The sequence below is a fragment of the Muntiacus reevesi genome, chromosome 22, assembly GCF_963930625.1.
Source record: "Muntiacus reevesi chromosome 22, mMunRee1.1, whole genome shotgun sequence".
In the NCBI taxonomy this organism is placed as follows: Eukaryota; Metazoa; Chordata; class Mammalia; order Artiodactyla; family Cervidae; genus Muntiacus; species Muntiacus reevesi.
In genome coordinates, this window is record NC_089270.1 from 13,323,856 (window position 1) to 13,348,693 (window position 24,838).

At 51.0% G+C, this 24,838-nt stretch overlaps 2 protein-coding genes across 3 annotated transcripts in view; one reads left to right on the forward strand and one right to left on the reverse strand.

Moving 5' to 3' along the window:
* The window catches only part of EVC (EvC ciliary complex subunit 1), a 91,477-nt gene extending 84,680 nt beyond the window's left edge, over positions 1-6,797 (forward strand). Inside the window, exons 18-21 of one of the 2 annotated variants that reach the window (XM_065914437.1) lie at positions 1,999-2,125; positions 3,160-3,253; positions 4,297-4,408; positions 4,901-6,797. In XM_065914437.1, the coding sequence (XP_065770509.1) occupies positions 1,999-2,125; positions 3,160-3,253; positions 4,297-4,408; positions 4,901-4,985 (418 nt within the window). In that variant the 3' untranslated portion in view covers positions 4,986-6,797. The remainder of the gene's footprint in view (positions 1-1,998; positions 2,126-3,159; positions 3,254-4,296; positions 4,409-4,900) is intronic. The other variant, XM_065914438.1, reaches the window with a different exon arrangement.
* Positions 6,798-10,860: 4,063 nt separating this feature from the next.
* CRMP1 (collapsin response mediator protein 1) overlaps positions 10,861-24,838 on the reverse strand; it is a 61,890-nt gene continuing 47,912 nt past the window's right edge. The window contains exons 9-14 of the mRNA XM_065914404.1: positions 23,678-23,834; positions 19,335-19,476; positions 18,304-18,474; positions 14,437-14,616; positions 13,227-13,392; positions 10,861-10,952 (exon numbers count right to left, since the gene is read on the reverse strand). Of these exons, the coding sequence (XP_065770476.1) occupies positions 10,861-10,952; positions 13,227-13,392; positions 14,437-14,616; positions 18,304-18,474; positions 19,335-19,476; positions 23,678-23,834 (908 nt within the window). The remainder of the gene's footprint in view (positions 10,953-13,226; positions 13,393-14,436; positions 14,617-18,303; positions 18,475-19,334; positions 19,477-23,677; positions 23,835-24,838) is intronic.

A 24,838-nucleotide genomic window follows, 5' to 3' on the forward strand; every position in this document is an offset into this window, starting at 1 on the left:
CCCCAAAAGTGAGGTGAAAGTCGCTCAGTCGTGTCTGACTCTTTGTGACCCCATGAACTATACAGTCCATGGAATTCTCCAGGCCAGAATACTGGAGTGGGTAGCCATTCCCTTCTCTGGGGGATCTTCCCAACCCAGGTTTCCTGCACTGCTTCATCAGCTGAGCCGCCAGGGAAGCCCAAGAATACTAGAGTGGGCAGCATATCCCTTTTCTGGCGGATCTTCCCGACCCAGGAATCAGCGGATTCTTCACCAGCTGAGCTACCAGGGAAGCCAAAAGGTCCATGTCCTAAGCTCTGGAACCCATAGATGCTAAGTCACTTCAGTCATGTCCAACTCTTTGTGAACCCATGGACTGTAGCCCGCCAGGTCCCTCTGTCCATGCAGTATTCTCCAGGCAAGAATACTGGAGTGGGTTGTCATGCCCTCCTCCAGGGGATCTTCCTGACCTAGGGATTGAACCCACGTCTCATGCCTGCTGCGTTGGCAGGTGGATTCTTTACCACTAGAGCCATCTAGGAAGCCCAGCTGGAACCCATACATGTGACTTTATTTGGAAAAAGGGTCGTTGCAGATGTCATTTATGTTAAAGATGTTGAGATGAGGCCATCACCCTGGCTGATGGCAAGGGAAGCAGGGGGACATTTGACCACACATGGAGGAGATGATGTGACGACAGGGGCAGAGACTGGAGTGATGCCAAGGGGTGCCAGCAGGCACCAGAAGAGGCAGGGAGCAGGTTCACCTCTAGAACCTCCATAAGGAGCACAGCCCTGTCGACTCCTTGACTGAAGATTTCTGGGCTCTTCCTGAGAAGATAGGTTCTGTTGTTAGAAGCCTCCTAGTCTGGGGTCATTTGTTAGAGCAGCCCCAGCAAAGTAATGCAGCCTCTTTGAGGGTGTGAGAGAGACCACAGTGAGAGCCCTGACCTCAGCGGCATCATAGTTACTTGTCTGATATCCCTCCCTCCCCTCAGCTCAAAGCAGGGCCCTATGATGGCAGAGATTATGAGTCTGCTATTCACAGTTGTGTCTTCAAAACCCAGCATCCCACCTGGAAGTCTAGAAATACTTCTGTGAATCAGTGAATGAGTGGCTGGAAGGATGGATGACAGGGTCTTGTAGGATGAACAGGAGTTTGCCAGAAAAAGCAAAAAAAGAGGGAAAGGTATTACTGGTAGAAGGAAGAGCATGAAGCAAGAGCTGGTGGAATTTCGTGCCTTCAAAGACAATCCACAGACAGCTGATGCTAAAGGTGGCTTCTGCCTTCAGGTCTAGAAGTTCAGCCCCTTTCAGAAAATCAATCATAAGAAGGGAAAGACAAAGACAGAATAATTATGGAAAGAGGGTGGATGGAATTGAATGTTCCCCTTTGCTGAGGACCAGAGGAAGGTCTGCTGAGAAGGGGAGGGTATTCAGAGCAGGAGGGGAGAGGGAAACTCGGCCTTCTGTTTTAGAGGGAGGATCTAGGGCAGTTCTGAAATTTTAAACGAAGATGGGTGTTTTCAGAGGACCATCTCACCCACTCCCCCACCCTCGCCACACCCCGGAATTAAATGATTTTTCTCCAACGAGGATGCCACTTGCAGCCCAAACTCTCTGCAGCTGTGGGACTCAGGGTCGCTGCCCCCCACCCTCCCCCGAGCTTCTCCCGAGATTTTCACCTCTCTGTCCTGTGGATGTCACCAAACCACCCTGAAGATCAAGTGAACAATTTGTGTGTGAGGCTCTGTAAACTCCCCAGTGTTCATCATCAGAGGGCATCTGCTTTTCTGATGAGTCAGCCGCGGGGCGGAGGGAGTCGAGCTGCAACCGCGGCTCACATGGCTTCAGTAAATCATATCGAGATGGCGGTTCTCCTCTCTGCTCTCCCGAAGGTTTCCAGGCCGGCTATCGGTCACTAGTTCCCCCGATTCAGCAGGACCCGGGGGGAGGGTCGCGCTGGGTCTGATGAACACGCCGGCAGAGCAGCGCCGACGGCCCGCGTTCCTTCCCGCAGGATATTGGCGCAGCAGAAAAAGTTCCTGGCTCAGTTCACCGCGCACCAGCGGACCCGCCGTGACGCGCGGAAGCGGAAGGCGAGGGTCATGGACCAGCTGGAAGCCCAGCTTGAGAGCCAGCTACAGGTACAACTTGTGAAAACGCGCCCGTGCCACGTGGGCAGTGCTTTACAGGGGAGTGGAAATAGTGAAAGGCCAAGTTCGTGGTCACGGGTCAGCACAGGAGCCTTCGTGGGGACATCACGCCCTGCTCGGGACCCCCTCGACCTCCGCTAGTCTCCTGGGCTAACGACGCATCAACCTGGCAGCTAGATTATGAACTTCGATTCCCCCCGGGTCTGTAGCGCCCAGCCTGGGGCCAGGCCCGGACCACTCATCAGCTTTGTCTGTTGAGCTGAAAAGAAGGAGCACCTCCCTTGTGCGCAGATCGCCACCACGTGGCTCTCGGGGTGTCAAGGCTGACCTTAGCATCATTCAGGCAGCGCTGCTGGGCCTGAGGCTTGCACTTTATCTAGAACATCCAGGACGCTCATATTTCATGATGTAAAGTGGACACTTCATCCCAGAAAGATCTCCTCGGTGTGAGATGATAAGGTATGGCTATAAAGCAAAGCCGCTGCCCTTAAAAAGAAATCAGATACTTCACAAAGGGAGTGCTGAGCACAGCGTTGACCCATCTGAGTCTTCACCGGCAGTGTGGCTGTAACAACCACAGTGATATGACCCCTATTCCCTGAGGGCCTCCTGTAGACAGTCACTGAACTGAGGGCTTTACGTTCATCTACAGCCAAGAGTAGGTTACTCCTGGCATTTTACAGGTGGGGAAACTGAGAACCCAAGGGATCAGGCAGAGGGAGGTTAGATCCTGGTTCTGTGCTGCCTTCACGGAGTCCATTGCACCCCAGTATTCTCATCTGTAAAGTGGGACCCACGGCCCACGTGAGTGAGGCCAGATGGCCCGCTGCCCCTGCATCCCATGTGCCTCGGCTGCTCCAGGCCTCTCTGGATGCTTCTCGGGGAGACAGAGGATGCTCCGCATGGGAATGCTCTCCTTTCTCCTGTCCTCACTCTCAGCGCATCCACCTCGATCTGCTGGAAGGGGATTTAGAGGCGGAGCACGGCAGAGGGAGGCCCCACTGACGCTCTCTCTTCGCATCCAGGAAGCTGAACAGAACTTCATCTCAGAGCTGGCAGCCTTGGCCCGGGTACCTCTTGCCGAAAGCAAATTATTTTCAAATAAACGTGGGCTCTCAGGTGAGTCATAGGAGGAGGTACCCTGCAGGCTGTCTGAGCAGGAATAGAGGTTCTAGCCCCCAGGTCTGCCGCTAACCGGCGTGTGGCCTCAGGCACCACGCGTACCCTCTCTGGGCTTTTGTGTCCCGTCTGTAGATGAGCAGGCTCGACTAGGATGCCTGCTGGACCCCTGGCCCTCCAACCTGCTGTAAGTCCGCTCAGCAGTTGACTCGCATCTCTGACTCCATTTCCCCATCTGTGAGATGGGAATCATTAGTCTTTCTCCCCCTGCCAGTGGAAACTTCAGTGACATCACAGGTGTTGTGGCTAGAAGATTTGTAAAGTCACAGAGGGCCAGGGACTTCTCTGACAGTCCAGTGGTTAAGGTTCTGCACGTCCCAGGCAGGGGGCGTGGGTTCGATCCCTGATCAGGGAACTAAGATCCCACCTGCTGCATGGAGGAGGGAGGGATATATGTGCTCAGTCGTGTCCAGCTCTTTGTGACCCCGTGGACTGTAGCCCACCAGGCTCCTCTGTCCATGGAATTCTCCAGGCAAGAATACTGGAGTGGGGTGCCATTCCCTTCTCCAAGGGATCTTCCCCACCCAGGGATCGAACCTGAGTCTCCTACATTGCAAGCAGACTGTTTATGATCTGAGCCACCAGGGAAGCCCCATGCTGCGAGGCATGGCTGAAAAAACAAAATTCAAAAATTTGGGGAAATGCTTTAGAAAAAGAGATCACAGGGATCTATTAAAATAAAAGCTACAGTGCCAGCGCTGTGTTCCTCAGTGCTTCGGGAAGCTGCCAGGCTGGCTGGGTGTGGGAGAAACAGTAGAACTGAGTTTGAATCCTGGGTCAGCCACCTTCCAGTCATGTGGGTTTGGGCAAGCTCCCACCTCCCGCGAGATCTCAGTTTCTGTGTGAGTTAAGCAGATCTGAGAGCGGTAGGTACGGAGTGCACACATGTCCCCCAGAGCTACTCAAACAGTGCCAGGCTGGGGCAACGTGGGGCCGAGAGGAAGTACCCCAGAGCCAGCGTCTGATTCATGTGTCTTCTGCAGAGAAGCCCCTGAGGACCAAAAGGAAGAAGCCAGCACCCCGAGAGAGAGGGGACACTGGGGGTCCCAAGGACGATGAGCCTGCCTCGGGGGGCCCCACGTCAGGACCGCTCAGGTACAGTGGGTCCCTTGTCTGTCTCCTAAACCTGGACGGGAAACCAGCATCTCTTGGCAGGTGTTGACTCAGGTCCAGGAACTGATGGGTGATGAGGGGAACTGTTGGTGTGACTCCTACTGCTGTTGTTAGTGGCTGGGTTGGCCGTGACCCATCTCCCCAGCCCCTCAGCATCCAGCCAAAATAGCCAGCAATCCCAGGCCTCACCAGGGCCGCTGGGTATAGACACTTCAGGATTTGCGATAGGGTGGATCCGTTCTGTTATACCGCAGTCCTCTGAGCGTGGGTTTCCTGTTCCTTGCGGCACTTGGATGGCCTCCCACCAAACACAGAGGAGCTAGGAGTTTTGTTTCCTAACAGACCATGTCAACATGCTAGCTGTTTCGATGGCCCATCACTGCCTTTTCACATGATCAGGTTGGATGCGTGGCTGCATCACGACAGACCTAGAATCATTGTTCTGACCAACTGCATTTCTTCCCTATTTTTAAGCAGCAAAAGGCTGAGCCAGCAAGAAAGTGAAGTTGGTGACTGTGAGAATTCCAAGAAGATGCTAAAGAGAAGAAGCCATCTGTAGCTTAAGGCTGCTCGGGACAGGTCCTGAAGACCCGGGCATTCTCTGAAGCCCGCCTGCTCCTCCCCCAGGAGGACCGGGGGTGGGGGCGTCGATGGGGTCTTCCCCCTGCCCACTGGCTTGTGCAGGGCTGGAGAATGGATGGCAGAGTCCCAGGAAAGGCCTAAAAGAGTAAGGCAGACCCTACCGCCTGTGAAAGTGACAAGCTCCTGGTGTTGGGAACACGTCTTTTCAAGTTTTTATGTCTCCTTGGCTTTGAGACGCGGCTCAGTTCCTTGGAGAGCCCTTCCTTCGTGACCCTCTATAACCTCCCATTCCGCCAAGCCCTGATGCCCCCCAGACCTGCCCTCGCCAAGGCTAGGTGGTCTCAGTCCCACCTGGGGGCCTCTGCTCTCCAGCCGCCTCACAGAGTTCTGCCGCTGGTGAAGGGTCACCAGGCATTGCTGGTGTTCTCTGGGTCCGAGGGCTTTTCTCCTGCATCTTCATCACCCTCACTTTCTCTGTCCACGCACCGTGACCACTGGCCAACCCGGATTCTCACCAGGACCCAGTCCCTTCTTTGGGCTCAGCTGGCGGCTCTGGCCTGGTCTCCATAAGGGGATCTGAGTCTCAGGTCCCATGACATAGACCATGGAACCCTTCGCCTGCAGGCCTGTCCTCACCCACCCCAGGGACTCAAGGACCCATAGAGGCATAATGACACCTGCAGCAGTGTCTTCTGTTGGAGACATTTAAAGTGCTAGGTAGGGGGCCCGGCCCTGGAGGAGGAAATGGCAGCCCACTCCGTATTCTTGCCTGGAAAAAAAAATCCCATGAACAGAGGAGCCTGGCAGGCTACAGTCTATGGGGTCGCAAAGAGTCGGATATGACTGAGCGACTGAACATGCATGCAGGGAGGCCTTGCCCACCCTGAAGTCTTCCGCTGGGAACTGTGAGGCCTTCTGCTAGACAGTTTGCCCTCCTCTAAGGAGACATGCTTCTCCCAGAGGATGCTGGGAATATCCAGAAGCTTCCAGACCAACCACTGCCAGGAGAGGCCATTCCAACCTGGAAAGAAAATTGCTCTTTTCATTGAAATCAGGGATTGTCCATCTTGGCACTGCAGACATTTGAGACGAGAAAATTCTTTGGAGATGGGGGCTATCTTGTGTATTATGGCGTGTTTAGCAGCATCAAAGAACCCACCTGCCAATGCAGGAGTCCTATAAGAGATGCGGGTTCAATCCCTGGGTCGGGAAGATCCCCTGGAGGTGGTCATGACAACCCACTCCAGTATTCTCGCCTGGAGAATCCCATGGTCAGAGGAGATGGCAGGCTGTGGTCCACAGGGTCGCAAAAGAGTTGAACATGACTAAAGAGAATTAGCACACATGTGGCCTCTACCCACCAGAAGCTAGGAACACTCCCAACTGTGTCAACAAAATGTGTCTCCAAACACCACCAGATGTTCCCTGGGGCGGGCATCATCCTCTGACCAAACCAGAGGGTGCCAGCCCCATGTGCATCTGGGATGAGAGTTTAGTATTTCCACAAATTCCCAGTACACAGTGGGCGTCAGGTTTTAGGAGCTCCTGTCTCAGGGATTTTCTGGACCGACCATTTGTGGTCTGAATTTTTATCTCTTAAAACCCATAGTCTCTCTTAGTCAGGAAAGAGCAGCTCCTTAACAGAAGAAGGAATCCACGCTGTTTGCATCATTTGTTAAGGATATCTACCATCAGAGTCGCCTCAAATCCTGACTGGGCACCCAGTGGAGTTCCAAAATTAACCAGCAGCTCCCTCTTGTGGCTAAATAAAACATTACCTTATTCTGCAGTTGTAACAAGCGATGGCTTCCTTCCTGCAGTCGGCTGAGAACCTGGTTGACATAGAAATTGCTTTTGTCACATGGGTCCTGTGCCCAGAGGCAGTCTGGAGGCAAATGCCTCCTATGTTGGGAATGTCTGATTTGGCGACAAGGGTTTGGTAACTGCAGACGCCCCGGCAGCACCAGAATCCTCACAAGATCACGAGCGGCAACCAACCTCCACCGATCTTGCATAGGTGATGATTTTGCTTAAATGTAGCTTCCTTAACCCAAGGGAATATGTCACATGTCACAGGCTGCTGGACCGCTTGGCACAGTGTGGGGCACGTTACTCTCCATAAAGGCTTGTGGGCTTTGTTTTCATCACATCCCAGATTGACTCTGGGGGTGTCTTTCATAATGGAATTGCCTCTGTGATCAGAATGGAAGGTGGACCTCCGGAAGCCACAGGACCCTTGGCGGTGGTGGGTGCAGGCTGGGGGACACCCAGGTGTGGAGGAGGGCTTTCAGGCCGGACGCTGAGCTACATGAACACAGCACACCCAGGGCCAGGGGAGAGAGGAGCGGCCAGAAGACCCCAGGGGACACATCCACCCTCCCTCCGTTTGGGTCGTGTCCCCAGGTCTTATGGGATGTGGGTGGTTACAGTGACAGAAGGAGCTGAAATGGAGGGGGTTCATGAGTGATAATATAATGACAAGTTTAGCAGATTGATTTTTGTGCAAATTTAGCCTCTCTGAGCTGAGCTGCTGGGATGAAGCCAAGGGGTATACAAGCTCAACAGACTCCTAGGATTCCTCCAGCCAGCCTGGGGTCTGTCTTGTTCTCATCACCTTAGGGCTGATCTTGTTGCTGTCACAGAAGCCTCCTAACTGCTCCTGCTCTTCCCTCTGCCCCAGACCACCCTCTTCTAATCTGTCCACACTTCCTAAAACACAGATCTGGCTGCTGCTTTTCAGTAGTGATCCCTTGTTCGTAGGAGAAAAAAAAAAATCTTGGACACAGACCACGGGTCTGGTGAGATCTGGTGTTAGCCACCCCTCCAGCCCAGGTGATGCCCTCGCCACACCCAGCATCCAGCCTGTCTCCTCTCTTGGCCTCATGCAGGCCACACCCCACCTACCACATGGCCTTGCCACAAGACAATCTGCCGGGAAGACTTCTTCCACCTCCCATCCCCTTTGCCTCATTAGCTCCTAGCCATGCTCACATCTCAACAGGGCTGGCTCACAACTTCAAGAACCTCTCCTGCCCTCCTTGACACTATCAGACCCTCCTCTTTCACTCTTGAGAACTGTCTGTGTTTTATTGCTGGGATGGGAGAGGGGAAGGTAGATAACACTCTTTATTTTTCATCCAAGTTTGGAACCAGCTGAGATAGAGGCAAAGCAGCTACACAGATCTGCATATCAGCTTTGTAATTGGTGAAGCCAAACTGGGTACTCAGTGTCCACAAAGAGCCTGTTCCTACCTTCCGCTGGACTAAACCTGCCCGCCCCTTCCGTAAGACACAGACATGGCCCCAGTCACAAGACTCTTCCACAGGGTCACCCCCACAACAGTAAGAGGAGTGGCAAGGGGACCCAGATTTGGCAGGGATTAGGAATGGGGTGGGGAGATGGGAGGGTGTCTGGAACTTGTGTATTTGGGAGTTTCATAAAAAAGCAATAAAACTACAAAAGATATTGAGTGAATATATATTCAGAATGAATAGAGATCAGAACAAATATTTTAAAAACTTGATGAATTCCACAAAAGCACAAATACAAAAAAAATAATTTTTTAGGTCAATGTACTGCCTAACCACTCCTGAACTTCTTTGTTCTAATGTTGCTCCACTGCATCTGATGGCTGAGATGTCCATGGACCAGTTTCTGGCTCTGCAACACTGGCCTCTCCTCCTTGCTGGGCACACTTCCAGTCTGGGTGCATTTCTGGTGCCAGGTGCTATGGGACACGTTTGTGTTGGGTCCCCTGGCCTGAGCTCCATGTCACAATGCAGGGGAGTTGGCACGGGAGTGTGGCCATTTGTGCCAGGATGGCTGACAATACCTCCACTGCACATATGCCCATCCCCACTGACCACAACTCAACCCACCCTAACCCAGATCCTAGATAAACCCACAGCTTTCCAGGGTCACCTGGTGAACATCACTAACTTTGTGGTTAAATTCACATCTGAGGAGTGTGTTTCCTGAAGCCAGTCATCTCCATGGATGGAGGAAGGGAGCCAGTTAGCACGCTCATCAGTTCGGGGAAGAAATCAGGCAGTTTCTCCCTCCACTGGGGAAGAATGAGTGAGAAAGAGGCCAAGAGAGCCCCCATGTTTCCCCCCCAGAGAGTGGGCACCTCTCCTATGGAGACATGAGGAGTGGGAGATAATGTCTCTGCTCCTTGCAAAATGCTTCCTTTAGAGCAGTTGGCATGGTGTGTAGTTTGGGTAATAATATCTGATCTTCATTACATTCCCCTCACTAGCACGATGTCTAGTACAAAACAGGCACTCCTCAGATACTTGGTGGAAGTAAAAAGGTAGGGAAGGAGGGAGGAGGGAAATTTCGATTTAGTAGAAGCCTTTTTTGTTCAGGACTCCTCTTCTTGCTCTTGCTTCATGAGTCGAAGTCACTGGAGGAGAACTTGAAGCCAATGGTTCTAAATGCACTGACCCTCACTGTACATACCGCAACCCACACACTGTGGGTGGCTCTGGTGTCCTGGTCCCAGGTGCTATGGGACACGGTGGTGTTGGGTCCCCAGGCCTGAGGTCCATGTCACCATGCAGGGGGGCTGGCACACGAGTCACCATTTGTGCTGGGACGGGTACCATAGCACTGGACACCGGGCTGGTGTATGGATTGCAGACTCACGGGCTTCCTGTTGGTTTAGCTTCAAGCTGGCTACAGTGAGAGTGTCTGCACGGAAGTCAGCCCTCTGCCAGCCATCCTCCTCCTCTTCCCATCCTTGGTCTCAGCATCTAACACTCCCCAAATCACGACCGGCTCCCTCTGCTCCCTCCTGTTTCCCCCACCACCTAAAGAGTCCTTGTTAAAGTAAGCACCACGGTCTGGTTACCATGAGGAGACGCTCCAAGCATGTGCACCCAACCAGCCGCCGCTTAAATGCCAACACCCCAGTCCGGGAACGGGCCATTGATTTTTTATTTTTTCACAAGCTTTGAATTCGGAAATAAGAGTCACAATAAGTCAGTCGTTAAGTAAAAATGGGGAGTGATTACAAAGGAAAACTATGTACAAAACTTTAAAAATCCGACTGCCCCATCATCCACCTTGGAGGGCCCAGGACTTGGGCACCGGGAGCAGCCGTCGCCCCACCGTCCTCAGCCCCGAACGCGGGCGGGAGACGCCTTTCTGAGGGTGAACGTGGCTCGGCCCGCAGTCCGGAGCTGGCTGGAAGGACACACACGGACCGGGAAGACAAGGCGAGCTAGCGGCGCCACGGAGACCGGGGTTCCCGACACGGGGCGCGGGCGCGGCTTCTGGTAAGCGGTTGGGGCTGGCGGGCTCTCTGGCCTGGGGGAGCCCACCCTGGACCTCGCGGCGGGTGCGGTGGGGCGGAGAGACGCGGACACGCGTTCCTTGGGAGAGATCTGGAGCCGCCGCCCCCGCGAGGGCTCGAAGTCTGGGCTTCGCGGCCACGTGGGTCTGCGGGCCGGCTTCCGCCGGACGCACGCACGGGCTCGCATACGTAACTTAGCAACATGCATCAACTATCCTAGAACAGCTAGAGGGGCGCAGGGGGACCACTCGAGAACCGCGAGGCCCGTGGCGTCAGGAGCGGGGGGACAGTACAAGACAGGGGCAGAACCGGTGTTCACTAAGGGGGCCTGCGGAGACGCCATGCTCTGAGACGGGCTCGGATGGACACACGACTGTGGGCGGGGGATTTCCAAGCAAACACACCACACTAGAACCACTGCTTCCTAAACCAAGAACGGGGCAAGAACATCACTCCATCTCCCTCCCCCCTCCACCAGTACCAAACACGACTGTCAGGGTAAGGGGCGGACGTCCTTCCCAGGATCCTTCACTCGGGCTCCCCCACGCCTCGCCTTCACCCGAGGCTGGTGATGTTGGAGCGGCCCCCGGGGGGCGCAACGATGCGGTGGCCGGTGCGCCGCGGGTTGTTGTCATCTATCTGGGCTCCTGGGAAGAGACACGGCCAGTCACCCGGAGATCTGTGGCCACAGGCTCCACCAGCTGTTCCCGCCCTCTCGGGTCATGTCCCCACGTCATGCCCTTGGGACATGCATGGAGCCCTTGTCTTGACCAGCCCTCCATCCTCCCCACCCTGCGGTCCAGGCTGACCACTGGGAAGGCTCCCTGACCTCCACGGGGTCCACTGCTCTCTCTTCTATGCCCCCCGAGGCCCCGGGGCCCTCCTGCAGCACTGACCACCCTGTTCTCTTTTCTTGTCTGGCCTCATGTTCTTGCAACAGGGGAAAGTGAAAGTGAAAGTCGCTCAGTCATGTCTGACTCTTTGCCACCCCCATGGACTATACAGTCCCTGGAATTCTACAGGCCAGAATACTGGAGTGGGTAATCTTTCCCTTCTCCAGGGGATCTTCCTGACCCAGGGATCGAACCCAAGTCTCCCACATTGCGGGTGGATTCTTAACCAGCTGAGCCACAAGGAAAGCCCAAGAATACTGGAGTGGGTAGCCTATCCCTTCTCCAGTGGATCTTCCCAACCCAGGAATTGAACCGGGGTCTCCTGCCTTGCAGGAAGATTCTTTACCAACTGAGCTATCAGGGAATCCTGAAACACTCAAACATTAATTGAGTGCCTACTGTGTGTGGGCACAGACTAGGTGCTTTAGCATATGATGTTGAGTTCAGCACACAGAGCAGTCCTGTGCAGGGGGTGTTGTTTTACCCCCAATTTACAGATGAGGAATTTGAGGCTCAGCTCACCCATTGCAGGGGCACCACTGGAGGGCAGACAAGCCAGAATTCTAGCCCCAAGTGGTCCGCCCCCAAAGTCCAACGTCCCCAAGGTGTTTTATGTGTTACATGTGTGGGCACATGTGTGTGCATGTGTGTGCATGCATGTGTGCCTGTGTGTGAACACTCAAGGCTGGATTTACCCACCCCGTTTCCAACGGGCAGATCTGCAAGGAGGTAGGGACAGCTTTTTTTGTTTTAAATCTGCAAAGCTAACCATCCGTTCTAATCTCATGCATTCTCTTGCAGTTAAATATTTAAAATTCCAGCACTAAGCTCAGTGCTGGCACTCAATGAATATGTATTAAATAAATACTGAAAGCTGGATAATGCTGGGGAGGAGGAGTGTTGTGAGGACGATCCAGTCAGATTTTCCTTCCAGAACAAATGGGCTCAGGGAAAGCAAGAAGGTCTGGATTGAGGGACCCCCTAATTCATGTCCCCCGTTACATGATCTCTGAATTACTGTGGTAGGTTGTCACCCCCACAATTTAAACTGATATTTAAACTGGTATCTTCTCTCTGTCCCTCCATCCTCCCTTTTGCCAACTATACTGCCTTTCCATTTAAATGCCCTTCACCCCTGCTGGACCAGAAATCAGCCCACTGACAAAACTCAACTCTGTTTTTGTACAGCCCATGAACTAAGAGTAGTTTTTGCATTTTTTAATGTTCTTAGATTTTGCCTCTTCGCTCGCAAAACTTAAAATATTTACTCTCTGGCCTTTTAAGAAGTCTGCTGACCTCTGGACTGGACTGAGGCTGCCCAGCCATGTCTTATTCTTCACCATCTTCCTAGTCCCTGGCACAGCAAGTGACCCACGTTAACACCTCAAACAATCGAAATTCCAAGGTCCCAATACAGGCACGCCTGCCCTCGTGTGGTGAGCTGATGAAATTGCAGACACGCGTCCCAAGAACCTTCAGCAAGGCTGAGGGACCATGGAAACTTAGGATTTTGTCCACGCACATTCGCTGAGCATCAAGCCCTGGCATTTTGACACTGAACGTCTTGGGGCCTTAATTTCCTCCTTAAAGAAGTAGGAGTAATATGACTCTACACACAGGGCTGTTGTGAGGCTGGAACAGTCATGAGTCACTAGAGTGTGTGATAAACCACCACGGATGGGGCTGGCTAAATATCCAACCCAGAAGATACACCCAGCAAAGGCAGCTACTGTGACTTCCGCGCCACGCTCAGCTTCATGGGTAAGAATGTAAAATGGACCCCAGTGCGTTAAGGACGAGCACACTGACAATTTACACAGATTCGTCATAAACCAGGGTCATGTATCTCAATGCTGCCCCCATGGACCCCCTCGGCTTTCTGCACAACCCCAGGAGGAAGGGAGGAGGGGATCCCCCACTCCCATCTTTGGCTTCTCGAGTGTCTGAGGCCTTGGGTCCGTTTCTTAGGAGTTCGCAGCGCTGGGAACCGCTGCAGGGCGGGGAGCCTTGGCTGCTGTAGTTTCTCACCTGATAAACTGAAGTTGGACTGGTGGAGGTTTCTGATGGGTGGAGGCTGGTGTTTGGAAGGCGAGGATTTGACAGAAGGAGCGGGAGTTGCATATTTGGGTGTGGCTGGCACCTCGTACACAGGCCCATCATACATGCCCCTGGGAACCCCTTGCAACCCAGAAACCTGAGAGAGGGATGAGAAGAGCAATTTATCGACAAGATGCACATATGCATTCCCATGTGCAAGAGAGTGACCTGTGGTCTCCCTGGGAAATGCACAAGTATGCACACACATGCTTGTACACACACCACACACAGGCACACATACACATGCACCAGCATACCTAAATGCACACACGCACACACACGTGTGCACACATGTCTATGCATGCACACACCACACTACACATATTCACATAATTCACACACATATGTGTACACGCACACACAAGCCTGGACACACACTAACAAACAAGCATAATACACCACATGCATGTGCACAATTTACACACGTACATGCATGCCTGCATACATAAACACACACATATAATGCACACATCACACGTGCATATGCACAATCTAACACATATTCATATAAAGACAGGCACACACACACTCACATGCATACACACACACAGAACTTCCTGCAGAACTCCAAAGTCATTTCCAAGAGGAAAACACTCTCCCTGACACTCCCACAAAGACCCCTGAACCGTGGACTGGGGGCATCCGAAGCCATATCTTCACTGTGGATTAGGGGATGTTGGGTAGTTTGTTTGGAAGGTGATCCCAGACAGGAGGAGAGAGGACGAGAGGGTCACCCCTATGGGCAACTGGTTCAGAACAACTGCCGAAGCAAACCTCTGCTGGGACCCAGAAGTGAATGGGGCAAGGCACTCAGCCCTCTGCATGGGTTGAGGGCTGCCCCGGGGTACAGAGCCCTGAGCAGAGAAGCTAAAACTTGTAGGGACTCAAGTGGGAGGCTGGGAGCCTGCCGGTGGGCTCAGAGCTGGCCAGGGGTCTGTGGGCGCCTGCCCTAGGTCCTGGGAGACAGCATGTGTGGCCAGGGACACGAGCAGGTCCCCACTGTGAGTCAGCGACAGCACCCCAACCTCACACCCACTTCCCTCCGCCCCGGCACAGGTGATGGCGCCGTGACCCCAGTCCTCGGCTCCCTCCTCCTACACAGGAGGAAGGGGAGGCTTGGGCAGAGACCCTGGGCCGTCACCTTGTTCCGGATCCTTATACGCTGGTAGAGGTACTCGGGGAAGGGCTTCCTGGGGATGAAGCGGCCCATGCCCTTGTTGACGTTGATGTTGCCATCCTCGAAGACGATCTTGCCCTGGCTGATGACCACCAGCGGGGAGCCGTGGCACTCCATGCCTTCAAAAATGTTGTACTCCACGGCCTGCGGGGCAAGAACCACCGGGTTTAATCAGCTCCCCAGGCTTTTCTCTGCATGAGCCCTGTTCATCCTGAGGGTGACTCTGCTACACAGGCTATCACAGGCATTTTCCAGTGTTTATTCTTTCTGGAAAACACCTTAGGGCCATGCAATATTCCTTTGTATGCTCTTTCATTGGTATAATCAGCCCCTCACTGTTGAACTTACATGTTGCTGGTGGTTTTATACAATCTAACTAATACCCTCTGGGGATCTTGAATGTGAATGAGGTGCCTGGAGTTAGGAAATGCAGCCACTCTGATTAACATGGACATTTTGGGGTCTCATTTTTAAAGACATTCTTTAGGATGGTTTCCTAAAATTAAATTACTGGGTCACAGGGAAATGAGCTTTTGAAAGGCATTCATTGCAGACTGCCAAATAATTTTCTGAAGGCATCAGATGAATTGACACGAGGCAACAGGGGACTAATTCGTGATTTCATGTCTATGAAATCCCCTCCAGCACTGGGTAAGGTCATTTTTATTTTTTCTGTCTTTTTAAAAAACAGTTTGAAAGACAAATCATTTCCTTAAAACATAACGCATTCCTTTCATAACTCCTAAAGTGAATATAACTAACACCAGCCACACTCTCTGATCATTCAAAAAGTAGGTCATGTAGACAGTAAAAATTCCAACTGAACAAAAGATACATCATTTTAAAAAGCAGGTCTGTCTTCACCCTCAGACTGAGAACCCTGCCTCAGAGTGGCATTTCTCCATTGGGGAATTCTTCTGAGGCTCAGGTTAAATTGCCCACAATGTCACATTCTGTATTTCACAAACACATAGAGTTTTGGCTTTTTCAGTTTGTTTTTTTACTATTAGTTTTTAATTTTTGGCCACACAGTGTGGTTTGTGGGATCTTGGTTCCCCAACCAGGGATCAAACCTACAGCCTCGGCAGTGAAAATGCAGAGTCCTAACCGCTGGACCACCAAGGAATTTCCACAACCACACAGAGTTTTAGAAGCTAATAGAATTGCTTCATTAGTTAAAGGTGCTACATGAACAAAGTAAAAATTCAAATCGTACAAACGACTATTATTTATAAAACTGTCGTCACTTCCATGCTGGGCCCCGAGATATTTTCTGTATGTGCATAACTATCTCGTGTTCCAGGTGCTCTGCACACAGTTTTCACTTTTGCTTTTCTTCTTACCTCTGAGAATGTTCCTGTCAGCACATCTCATGGGTTAAAAATGTCCTGACATTCCTTAAAATGCTGAACTGGATTCTACCCCAGGGACATAATCAGTTCAGTTCAGTTGCTCAGTCATGTCTGACTCTTTGCGACCCCAGGGACTGCAGCACACCAGGGACATAATATCATTTACTTATTCAGTTTCCAGGGACAAACATGAGGGTCATTTCCCTGCTTTTGCTAAAAAGCACGATAAACACACATGGGTGTTCACACAGGCATATATGAACACCTTCCTAGACATGGTGTTTGGGCCAACATGTAAATGGATTTTAACTTAGACTTGCCCTCCGAAAAGGCAGCACTGTTTTCCATTCCCAGTGAAACCCCATGAGTCGGTTGGCCTACTTGTCAGACCTCATCTCTGTCCTCTTAAACCCCTGCATCCCAATCACTGGGGCGGGTGAAAACAGCATTTTACTGCAGTGATTTGTATTCGGTTAATTATACGTAAGATCAGGTCTGTTTCTGAATGAATAGCAACCCTTTGTGTATTTCTTCTCGTGTCACTGAGTTTTTTGCTCCTTGTTCTATTAAGCTCTTGGTATTTTCCTTAATGGTTTCAAAGGACACATTCAATGTTAAAAAAATTTCTTGTGTATGAGAGGTTGAATAGAATTTGTATCCTACTGTTGTGTGAAAATTGTATAAATCTTAATTATGTTGAAATAGTTTATAGTGCTTTTCAGGTCTACAATATCCTTCTACTTCTCTATATATTCATTCTATTCATTTTTAAGAGTTTGATACTGAAACTCCAACTAAAAATCTTATTTTATCTACTTTAAAAAAGTAACTGTAATATATAGTGTAATTATATGTAACCTTGTTCTGTATCTTCCAAGTCTCCTGTAAACGTGTAACCATACTTTCATAATTTAAAGTAAAAATTAAAATACATTAAAAAGATTTCTCCCTTTGTTTGTATTGCCAATACTTCCCCTGTTCATCTTCTGCCTTTTGATGTCTATTATAAAGTAATAAGTATTATTACCTGCTGCAATATAAAGGGTTTTTTTTCTTGGTTTTATTTGTATGTAGTCGGTGGTCAAACAGACCAGTCTTCTCCTTCATAGTTTCTAAGTTTTGTGTCTTGCTTAGGTGCTTCCCACCTTCAAAAATGATCATTTTTAAAAATGGGTTTCATTTTTAAATTTTCATTTCATCAGGCACCCGCCTGATGCCTTTCATAACTTCATTTCATTTCTGTCTTTGACCCATTTCCATTTGTTTTGCAGTCAAGAGTACAGCAGAGGTCTAGCCCTATGAGCCAAGTGTTCAAACACAATTGACTGAATAACTGTCTTTGTCTAATTTCAACTGTCTCCTCGGTCGGAAATCAAATTTTTGTATGTGGTCAGTCTATGGCATGGCTCCCTTTTCTCATCCTCTAATACCGAACTATCCTGATGATTGTAGCTTTATAATAACTGGACTGATTAGCACTGGTTCATTTTTTTCAGAAATGTTTTGGCTATTCTCACATTTTCCATCCAGGAATCCTGTTTTTCTACTTAAAAAACAACTCCATTACATTTTATGAGAAGATGACTTCAGCTTTATAGATTAATTTATATTATTCTACTGAATCTTTAGCATAGAAGAAGTTGCATTTATGGAACTCTTCAGTTTTGACTGTTTTTAAAATAGGAATTTGATCCCCATTCTGTTGTTCCAAGTGCTCTTTCATTATCTCATAGTAAAGGTATAGATTCTTTATATTGATTTGGAATTAGCCTTAGTGTTTGTGATGGTTTTTAGGTGTGGACTCAAGGCTTCAGGGAAATAATCAGATTGGTTTTCTATAAGTAGATGCTAACACTATGCCTTAGACTCTTCGTGGCCACTGCCTCCCAGGACCCAGGCAGATGATCTGTTTTCAGTTTCAACATTTGCTCATCTAACGTGTCCTGAGGCAGACTGAAGTGATCCCACTAGGCAGTAATTTATAATTTTGTTGAAGCATAATGTGGATTGTAAATGCCAAAAAGCGGTACAAGAAGCAAATCATTAACTCCAGTCAAAACTAGCCAACTGTGCACTCACTCAGCCCGGTATGATCTGTTGTCTTCTTAGTGGAAGGACAGTTAACTGCCACAGTGGCATTCCTCACTTGGGGAATTCTATGAGGCTCAGGTTATATCGCCCACATAGTATTAACAGCAGAGTCAGCTGAGAATGCTGCCAGGAACCCCGGAGACGGAGGGAGAAACAGACGAGGGGGAGAGAGAGCAGAGAGAGAGAGAGATGCTATAACAGTTCAGCTGAGCCTGCTTCAAACCCTTCTCCCAATCTCTCCAACCAGAGGAGAAATCGGAATGACAGAGTCATACCAGATATCAGATCACACTCTAATTAGAAAATTCATGAATCATTTTTAACCAGAGGCTCCTAAAATGACCACAGAGCAAGACGGCAGGAGCGTCATGGATAAACCAGGACTTACCGACTTGTGACTCTTGGCAGTTATGGTCTTCACCTTGTCTGGGTCCCAGATGACCACGTCCGCGTCCGAGCCCACGGCAATCCGCCCTTTTCTGGGGTACAGGTTAAAGATCTTGGCTGCGTTGGTGCTGGTAACAGCGACAAACTGGTTCTCATCCATCTTGCCAGTAGCCTGAAGCAGAGATCCGCTGATGAGAAGAGCGGCTCACAGCAGGATCAGAAGGGGCAGTCAGCACAGATCTAAAGCAGCCCATGCGAGTCCTTGCAAGGACTCCGGAATCTTCTTCTCCTCTGCCCGCTGAAACCAGGCCACCCTGAAAGAGTGCCAGGGGCCTGGCTTCATCAGAGCAGAGGAGATGTAATTAACCACTCCGAGGTGTGTTAATATTTTCCCGATGGCCATCCTGACATCTGATCAGTTTCACTGGGCCCAAGTTTAATCGAAAATAAAAATCTACTGTTTCAAGCGAGTGATCGAGGTGTGACCCAGGGATTTCTTGCAGAACAGGAAGTCTCCGTACCCTGCTCTCAACCCTAACCTCGAACGCACACACACTTTACAAAGTTATCTTTACATGGACTAAAATGTGGCTCAAAACAAAACAAAATATCTTCATCCTTAAAGACTAAAAGACAGCCGCTGTCTTATCTGCACACGCAGAGGATGCTACAGGGCTCGCATTGGTTTCCTTTTTTTTTTAATTAAAACAGTTTTTTTAGTTAAAAAGAAATTTTTTTTTTTTTTTGCCACATCTCGAGGCATGTGGGATCTTAGTTTCCTGACCAGGGATTGAACCCGTGCCCCCTGCACTGGAAGCTTGGAGTCCCAACCACTGGACCACCAGGGAAGTTTCCTCAAGCTTTCCTAAGGGTCCACCTGTTTTCCATGTGCCATCCTGGTACATTCTGCTTCTCCCTTGAAGCAAGAAAGGAAATTTAGGAACGAGAAGGGCCTAACACACTGCTTCGATGGGCCAGGAGGACCAGGAGGGTGTTTCTAGAACATCCCAGGGGGAGACGCCGCCGCCTTACCACCGCCTTGTCCCAGACCACGGTCATGCGCTCCTCTATCCCGTTGACGCCCTCAGGGATCAGAGTGAAGTTGTCCTTGCCCACCGCCTTCTGCGCAGTGCTGTAGGGACAGTGGCCACTGCCCGTGACCTGCAGGTCTCCGCTGGCAAAGGCAAAGCAGGGTGGGGTTCAGACGGGAGTTCACGCTGAGGATCAGGCTTTGACTTAAACACCCAAGAAGGCTGTGAAACTCAAACCCTGATGAGATTCGGGGCACATTATGGGCTTTATTCTGCCAACAAAGGTTCATATAGTCAAAGCTATGGTCTTTCCAGTAATCATGTACGGATGTGAGAGACCATGAAGAAGGCTGAGTGCCAAAGAATCGGTGCTTTCAAACTGTGGTGCTGGAGAAGACTCCTGAGAGTCCTCTGGACTGCAAGGAGATCAAACGAGCCAACCCTAAAGGAAATCAACCCTGAATATACACTGGAAGGACTGATGCTGAAGCTGAAGCTCCAATACTTGGGCCACCTGATGTGAAGAGCTGACTCACTGGAAAAGACCCTGATGCTGGGAAAGACTGAAGGCAGGAGGAGAAGGGGGTGACAGAGGATGCGATGGTTGGATGGCATCACCAACTTGATGGACATGAGTTTGCACAAACTCTGGGAGATAGTGAAGGACAGGGAAGTCCATGGGGTCCCAGAGAGTCAGACATGACTGAGCGACTGAACAACAGGCTTTACTGGGTGACCACAAGGCCCACTGGCCTTTGGTGTCTGGTTGAAGACGGGAAAGAGACCTGGGCGTCAGGAGTAGGTTCTGTGTGAGCGTGGGCTCTGGGTAAGGCCCCCCAGGTCAGCCTTTTCCTCCTGCCCTAAAACAGGTCCTGGGGTGCTGGTCTGTTCTTTTCCTTTTTAAAATGTTTCAGAGTATAGTTGATGTACAATGTTGAGTTTCTGCTGTATAGCAAAGTGAGTCAGATATACATACACATATAGACTTTTTAAGGTTCTTTTCCCACACAGGTCATTACAGAGTATTGAGTTGGCTTCCCTGAGCTATGCAGTAGGTCCTTATCATTATCTATTTTATATATACTAGTGTCTGTATGTCGATCCCAATCTCCCAATTTATCCCTCCCTTTTCCCTTTGGAAGCCATGTTTGTTTCCTACATCGTGAAAACATCTATCCTACGTCTGTTTCTCCTTTCAGTATCATATGACGTTCGCTTTTCTCTGTCTTACTTCACTCGGTATGATAATCTCTAGGACCATCAGTGTTGCTGCAAATGGCATCATTTCCTTCTTAGTGGGTATGTTTTCACCCCTCGGAGAGAGAGTTCACAGTGCCCCCAAGATGCAGTATCCGTGCAGAAACTTGCTGAGAACAGAAGCTACTAAAGATGAACAGGTGACTCTCCTTCCACTCTGCATCTCACGAGACCTCTGAACAACCCTTTGACTTTACAAATCCAACAGGTCTGCTTTTAAATCCCGGACCTGCCACCTCCTGGTCAGATAAGTCACTCCTCTTTTCCACATGCATAAAACGGAGAAGAGAATACAGCCTTCCATCCAGGGTCACTCTGAGGAGCCAGTGAGCTACTCGCCTGGCACTCAGTAGGTGTCAAAGATGCTAACTCTCTTGCTTCTCTCTCCTTCCTCCATCAACCTCTTCTCTTTGAGTGCTCAGTGAATTTTATGTTATGTGAATTTTATCTCAAGGTTATAAAAATGGAAAAAAAAAAAAAAACCTGAGTGCAGCCAATGAATGAATGAATATATAAATAAGTGAGTCAAACACCTAGCCTCCAGCACATGCCTGTGACTCTCATGGAGTCAGGGATGTTTGTGCTGGAAGGAAGGTCACGCCCCTGGCCTCATATCCCTGCCAGGTCACATGGGAAAACACAAAGTGCTGACACGGGTCATCCTTCTGTAAGGCTGGCGTTTTTGCGCTGCGCCCGAGGGACAAAATGCTATTTGTTGATTTGTTGATTGTAATAAAGTGACACAAGCTCACTGGGTTTGCTCTTTCGTCCCTCAGGCGTTGGAGAGAAAATACTTTGGGACTATGTGATGAGCCCCAAACTGGCATCTAAATCAATGTGATAAATGGAGCGTTATTTTGTGATTTTCAATGAGGGCAGAGGCCAGCCTCTAGTTCAGAGCTCCAGGCACGTAAGCAATCATCTAGACATAAAAAAGTATATTCAAATGTGATATTCACTCATTTATTCAACAAAGGTGTGTGGTCCTGTGTCTGGCATAGTCTTAGGCAATGGGGATGCACCTACAAGCAGAAAGAGACAAATGTCTGTGTTCATTTGTTGACGTTCCGGTGCAGGGTGGAGAAGTCAGGAACATACAGTCTATCAGGAGAATGAGTATCAGGGTGTATGGGGTAGCACTGGGGTTGCCATTTCTCAGAAGATGATTCGAACTCTCTGAGAAGAAATCTTCCAGCAAAGAGCATATCAGAAGATGAGTAGGATAAGACTGCTAGGCAGGGGTAGAGTGAATGCAAAGGCCCTGTGGCACCATCCTGCCTGGGGTACATTTAGCTTGAGACCAGTGGGCTGGACCGGGGGAGTCGAGGGGAGAGGAGGGCCAGGGAGGGTAGGCAGTGTTAGTGAGGAGTGAGGGTCAGATTAGGTTCAGCCCTGAGGCACATCATGGGACCTTGGGTTTTACTTCAAGAGGAGAGAACCCTGGAGGTCTCCTGGCCAAGGGATGGCTTCGTCTGATTGAGGTTTTAAAATTTCTCAGCATCTAGTGAGAACAGGCTATGATGCGATGAGGGTATAGAAGAGGCCACATGGAAATAAAAGAGGCCACTTGGGAGGTGAGAGACGATGGTCCTTGAGCCAGGATGGCTGCAGCCAAGGAGGAGGAAGTGGCCAGATTCTAGGACCTCTGGTCCATGTCCTGCCTTTTCCTGAGATGGGCAAGATCTGGGGAGCAGCAGCTCCCTGGGGGAAGATCAGGAGTTTGTTGCAGACTTCAGGCTGCAGACTCTGAATAAGCGATTGGATGTGTAAATCATGGGCCACTGCATCCTTTTTGGGGAAAAGGAATTTGAATGCTGGGTACACAGCCTCACCCTTTTAAGACTCCTTCTGCTTAGAAGCTCCTTATCCTCACCCATAAGGCAAACTCTTATGCATCTCCTAGCTCCAGGCCTGATGTCACTTCCTCCAGGAAGCCTTCCAAGCTTGCATCTCCACTTCCAGAGCAGCTTGCACCCCTCACCACTTAGCCTTCTCCTGTGGCCTCAAGTACTCTTCCCTCACACTGGTGGACAGCAGAGAAGGGACTGAAGGAGCTGTGTTCCTACTATGTGCAGGAAGCAGATTGGAATGCACTGGCTGCTGCAAACCCTGAATTCCAGGCCTTTTGCCTACACTACCTCACACCCAGCTCTGCAGTAGGTACTGTGTTCTCTCCACCCTGCTGATGAGCCAACTGAGGCAGAGACAGTACAGGTTAGGTGACACGACCAGGCTGGCACAGCCCATCAGGGGATGAGACAGGGCTGGGATCCTGGTCTCACATTCCTAATTCTGGGTGCTTCCCAATGCACCCAGTGCCAGGTACACAGAAGGTGCTTAAATATTGCTGACTGAATGGCAGGTGACCTATAAACTTGAATAGAAGAGTTTACTGATTAAACGGCCTGAAAGTGTTAAGATGCTCAGTTGTATCCGACTCTTTGTGACCCCATGGACTGTAGCCCGCCAAGCTCCTCTGTCCATGGGATTCTCCAAGCAAGAATGCTGGAGTGGGTTGCCCTTCCCTTCGCCAGGGGATCTTCCTGATCCAGGGATTGAGTTGAATCTCCTGCATTGCAGGCAGGTTCTTTACCATTTGAGACACCAGAGACGCCCCAAAGACCCCAAGGCTTGCTGTAAACTACGAGGAGCTTTGTTCTGAGGTCTCCCGGGGTGTCCAGCCCAAGGTCCGCTCACAAGTGCACCTGAGGCAGCTGCGAGCTTCAGCCCTTCAACCTGCCCAAAGGCCCCGCCCACCTGCCAAGCCCCGAGACCCCGCCCACCTGCTCAGCTCTGCGACCCCGCCCACCTGCCAAGCCCTCACGACCCCGCCCACCTGCACAGCTCTGCGACCCCACCCACATGCCCAGCCCCGAGACCCCGCCCACCTGTCAAGCCCCCGAGACCCCGCCCACCTGCTCAGCTCTGCGACCCCACTCCACATGCCCAGACCCAAGACCCCGCCCACCTGCCAAGCCCCCACGACCCCGCCCACCTGCTCAGCTCTGCGACACCGCCCACATGCCCAGACCCAAGACCCCGCCCACCTGCCCAGCCCCAGGACACCTGCCACCGCAGGGCTCTCACCAGGCCAGCAGGGAGGTCAAGTAGTCAGGCGTGGTGGGGTCCGGGCTCAGGGGAGGGGAGGTCACGAAGGCCGCCGCCTTGGCCCAGTTCTTGCTCCAGTAATGGGTGCCGTCCGTCCCCAGACTGGCAGCGATGGGTTCACCAAAAACGAGGGGGCCTGGGGAGGCAAACAGACACGCATGGTTGACAGTGGATGGTCTCTCGTGGGAGATGTGGATGCAGGAAAATAGAATCTCAGAGGCCGGCTAATGAGACTGGGGATGAATCACACCCGTCCTCTCCACCAGGCTTCACCACATACACCCCAGAGCCCCAGCCCCCGGGCACCAGGCATTCAGCACCCGCTGTCCCACTCAGTGACCCTGTGGACCGCCAATGCTTTCAGCACTGGGATCTAATCATTATCTCCATTTAAGATGGTCAATCGAAGTACAGATGCCTGATGTGTTGTCTTCCATGGGTTCTGCCAGGAGCAGATCTTCAAGTGAAAAATAAAGCTCAAGCGTTTTATCTGAAGGTGATTCCAGGAATCACCTGGAACTCGGCGGGCACGGAGGACGTGACATAGGCTGAGAGAGACGCCGAGGATGGGTGAGTGAGCACCCAGTCATGGCCATGGGCACCCACAGCTCAGTGCCCTGGGGGATCCAGGAGCCTCAGGGCCGTCCCACCCTGCGGAACAAGGGGGCCGGGGTGTGCAGACACCAAGCCACTGCTGGGGGGCTCCTTGCTGAGCACTCAGTTTCCAGGGAGGGGCCAGAGGTGTTTCTGCCAGAACAAAACCCACGGGCAAAGTCTGGCTTAATAATTCCTGCAGCTGAGGAAGTGCCAAGGGGACCTGGGCCCACGGCTCTGTGGCATCTGCCCGGGGCCACACTGCTGGCGAGTGGGAGTGAGGCTTTGGTCTGCAGCAGCCTGGCTCTGGGATGGTGCCACCCAACAGCAGTGGTGGGACTATCCTGTGCCAAGCTGTCCGGGGCAGGAGCCACCAGCCACACGTGGCCCTGGAGCATGAGAAGCAGGGCTAATGCCACTGTTGTTGAGTCGCTCAGTGGTGTCTGACACTTTTGAGTCCCCCGTGGGATTTTCCTGGCAACATGACTGGAAGCAGGATGTCATTCCCTTCTCCAGGGGATCTTCCTGACCCAGGGATCGAACCCG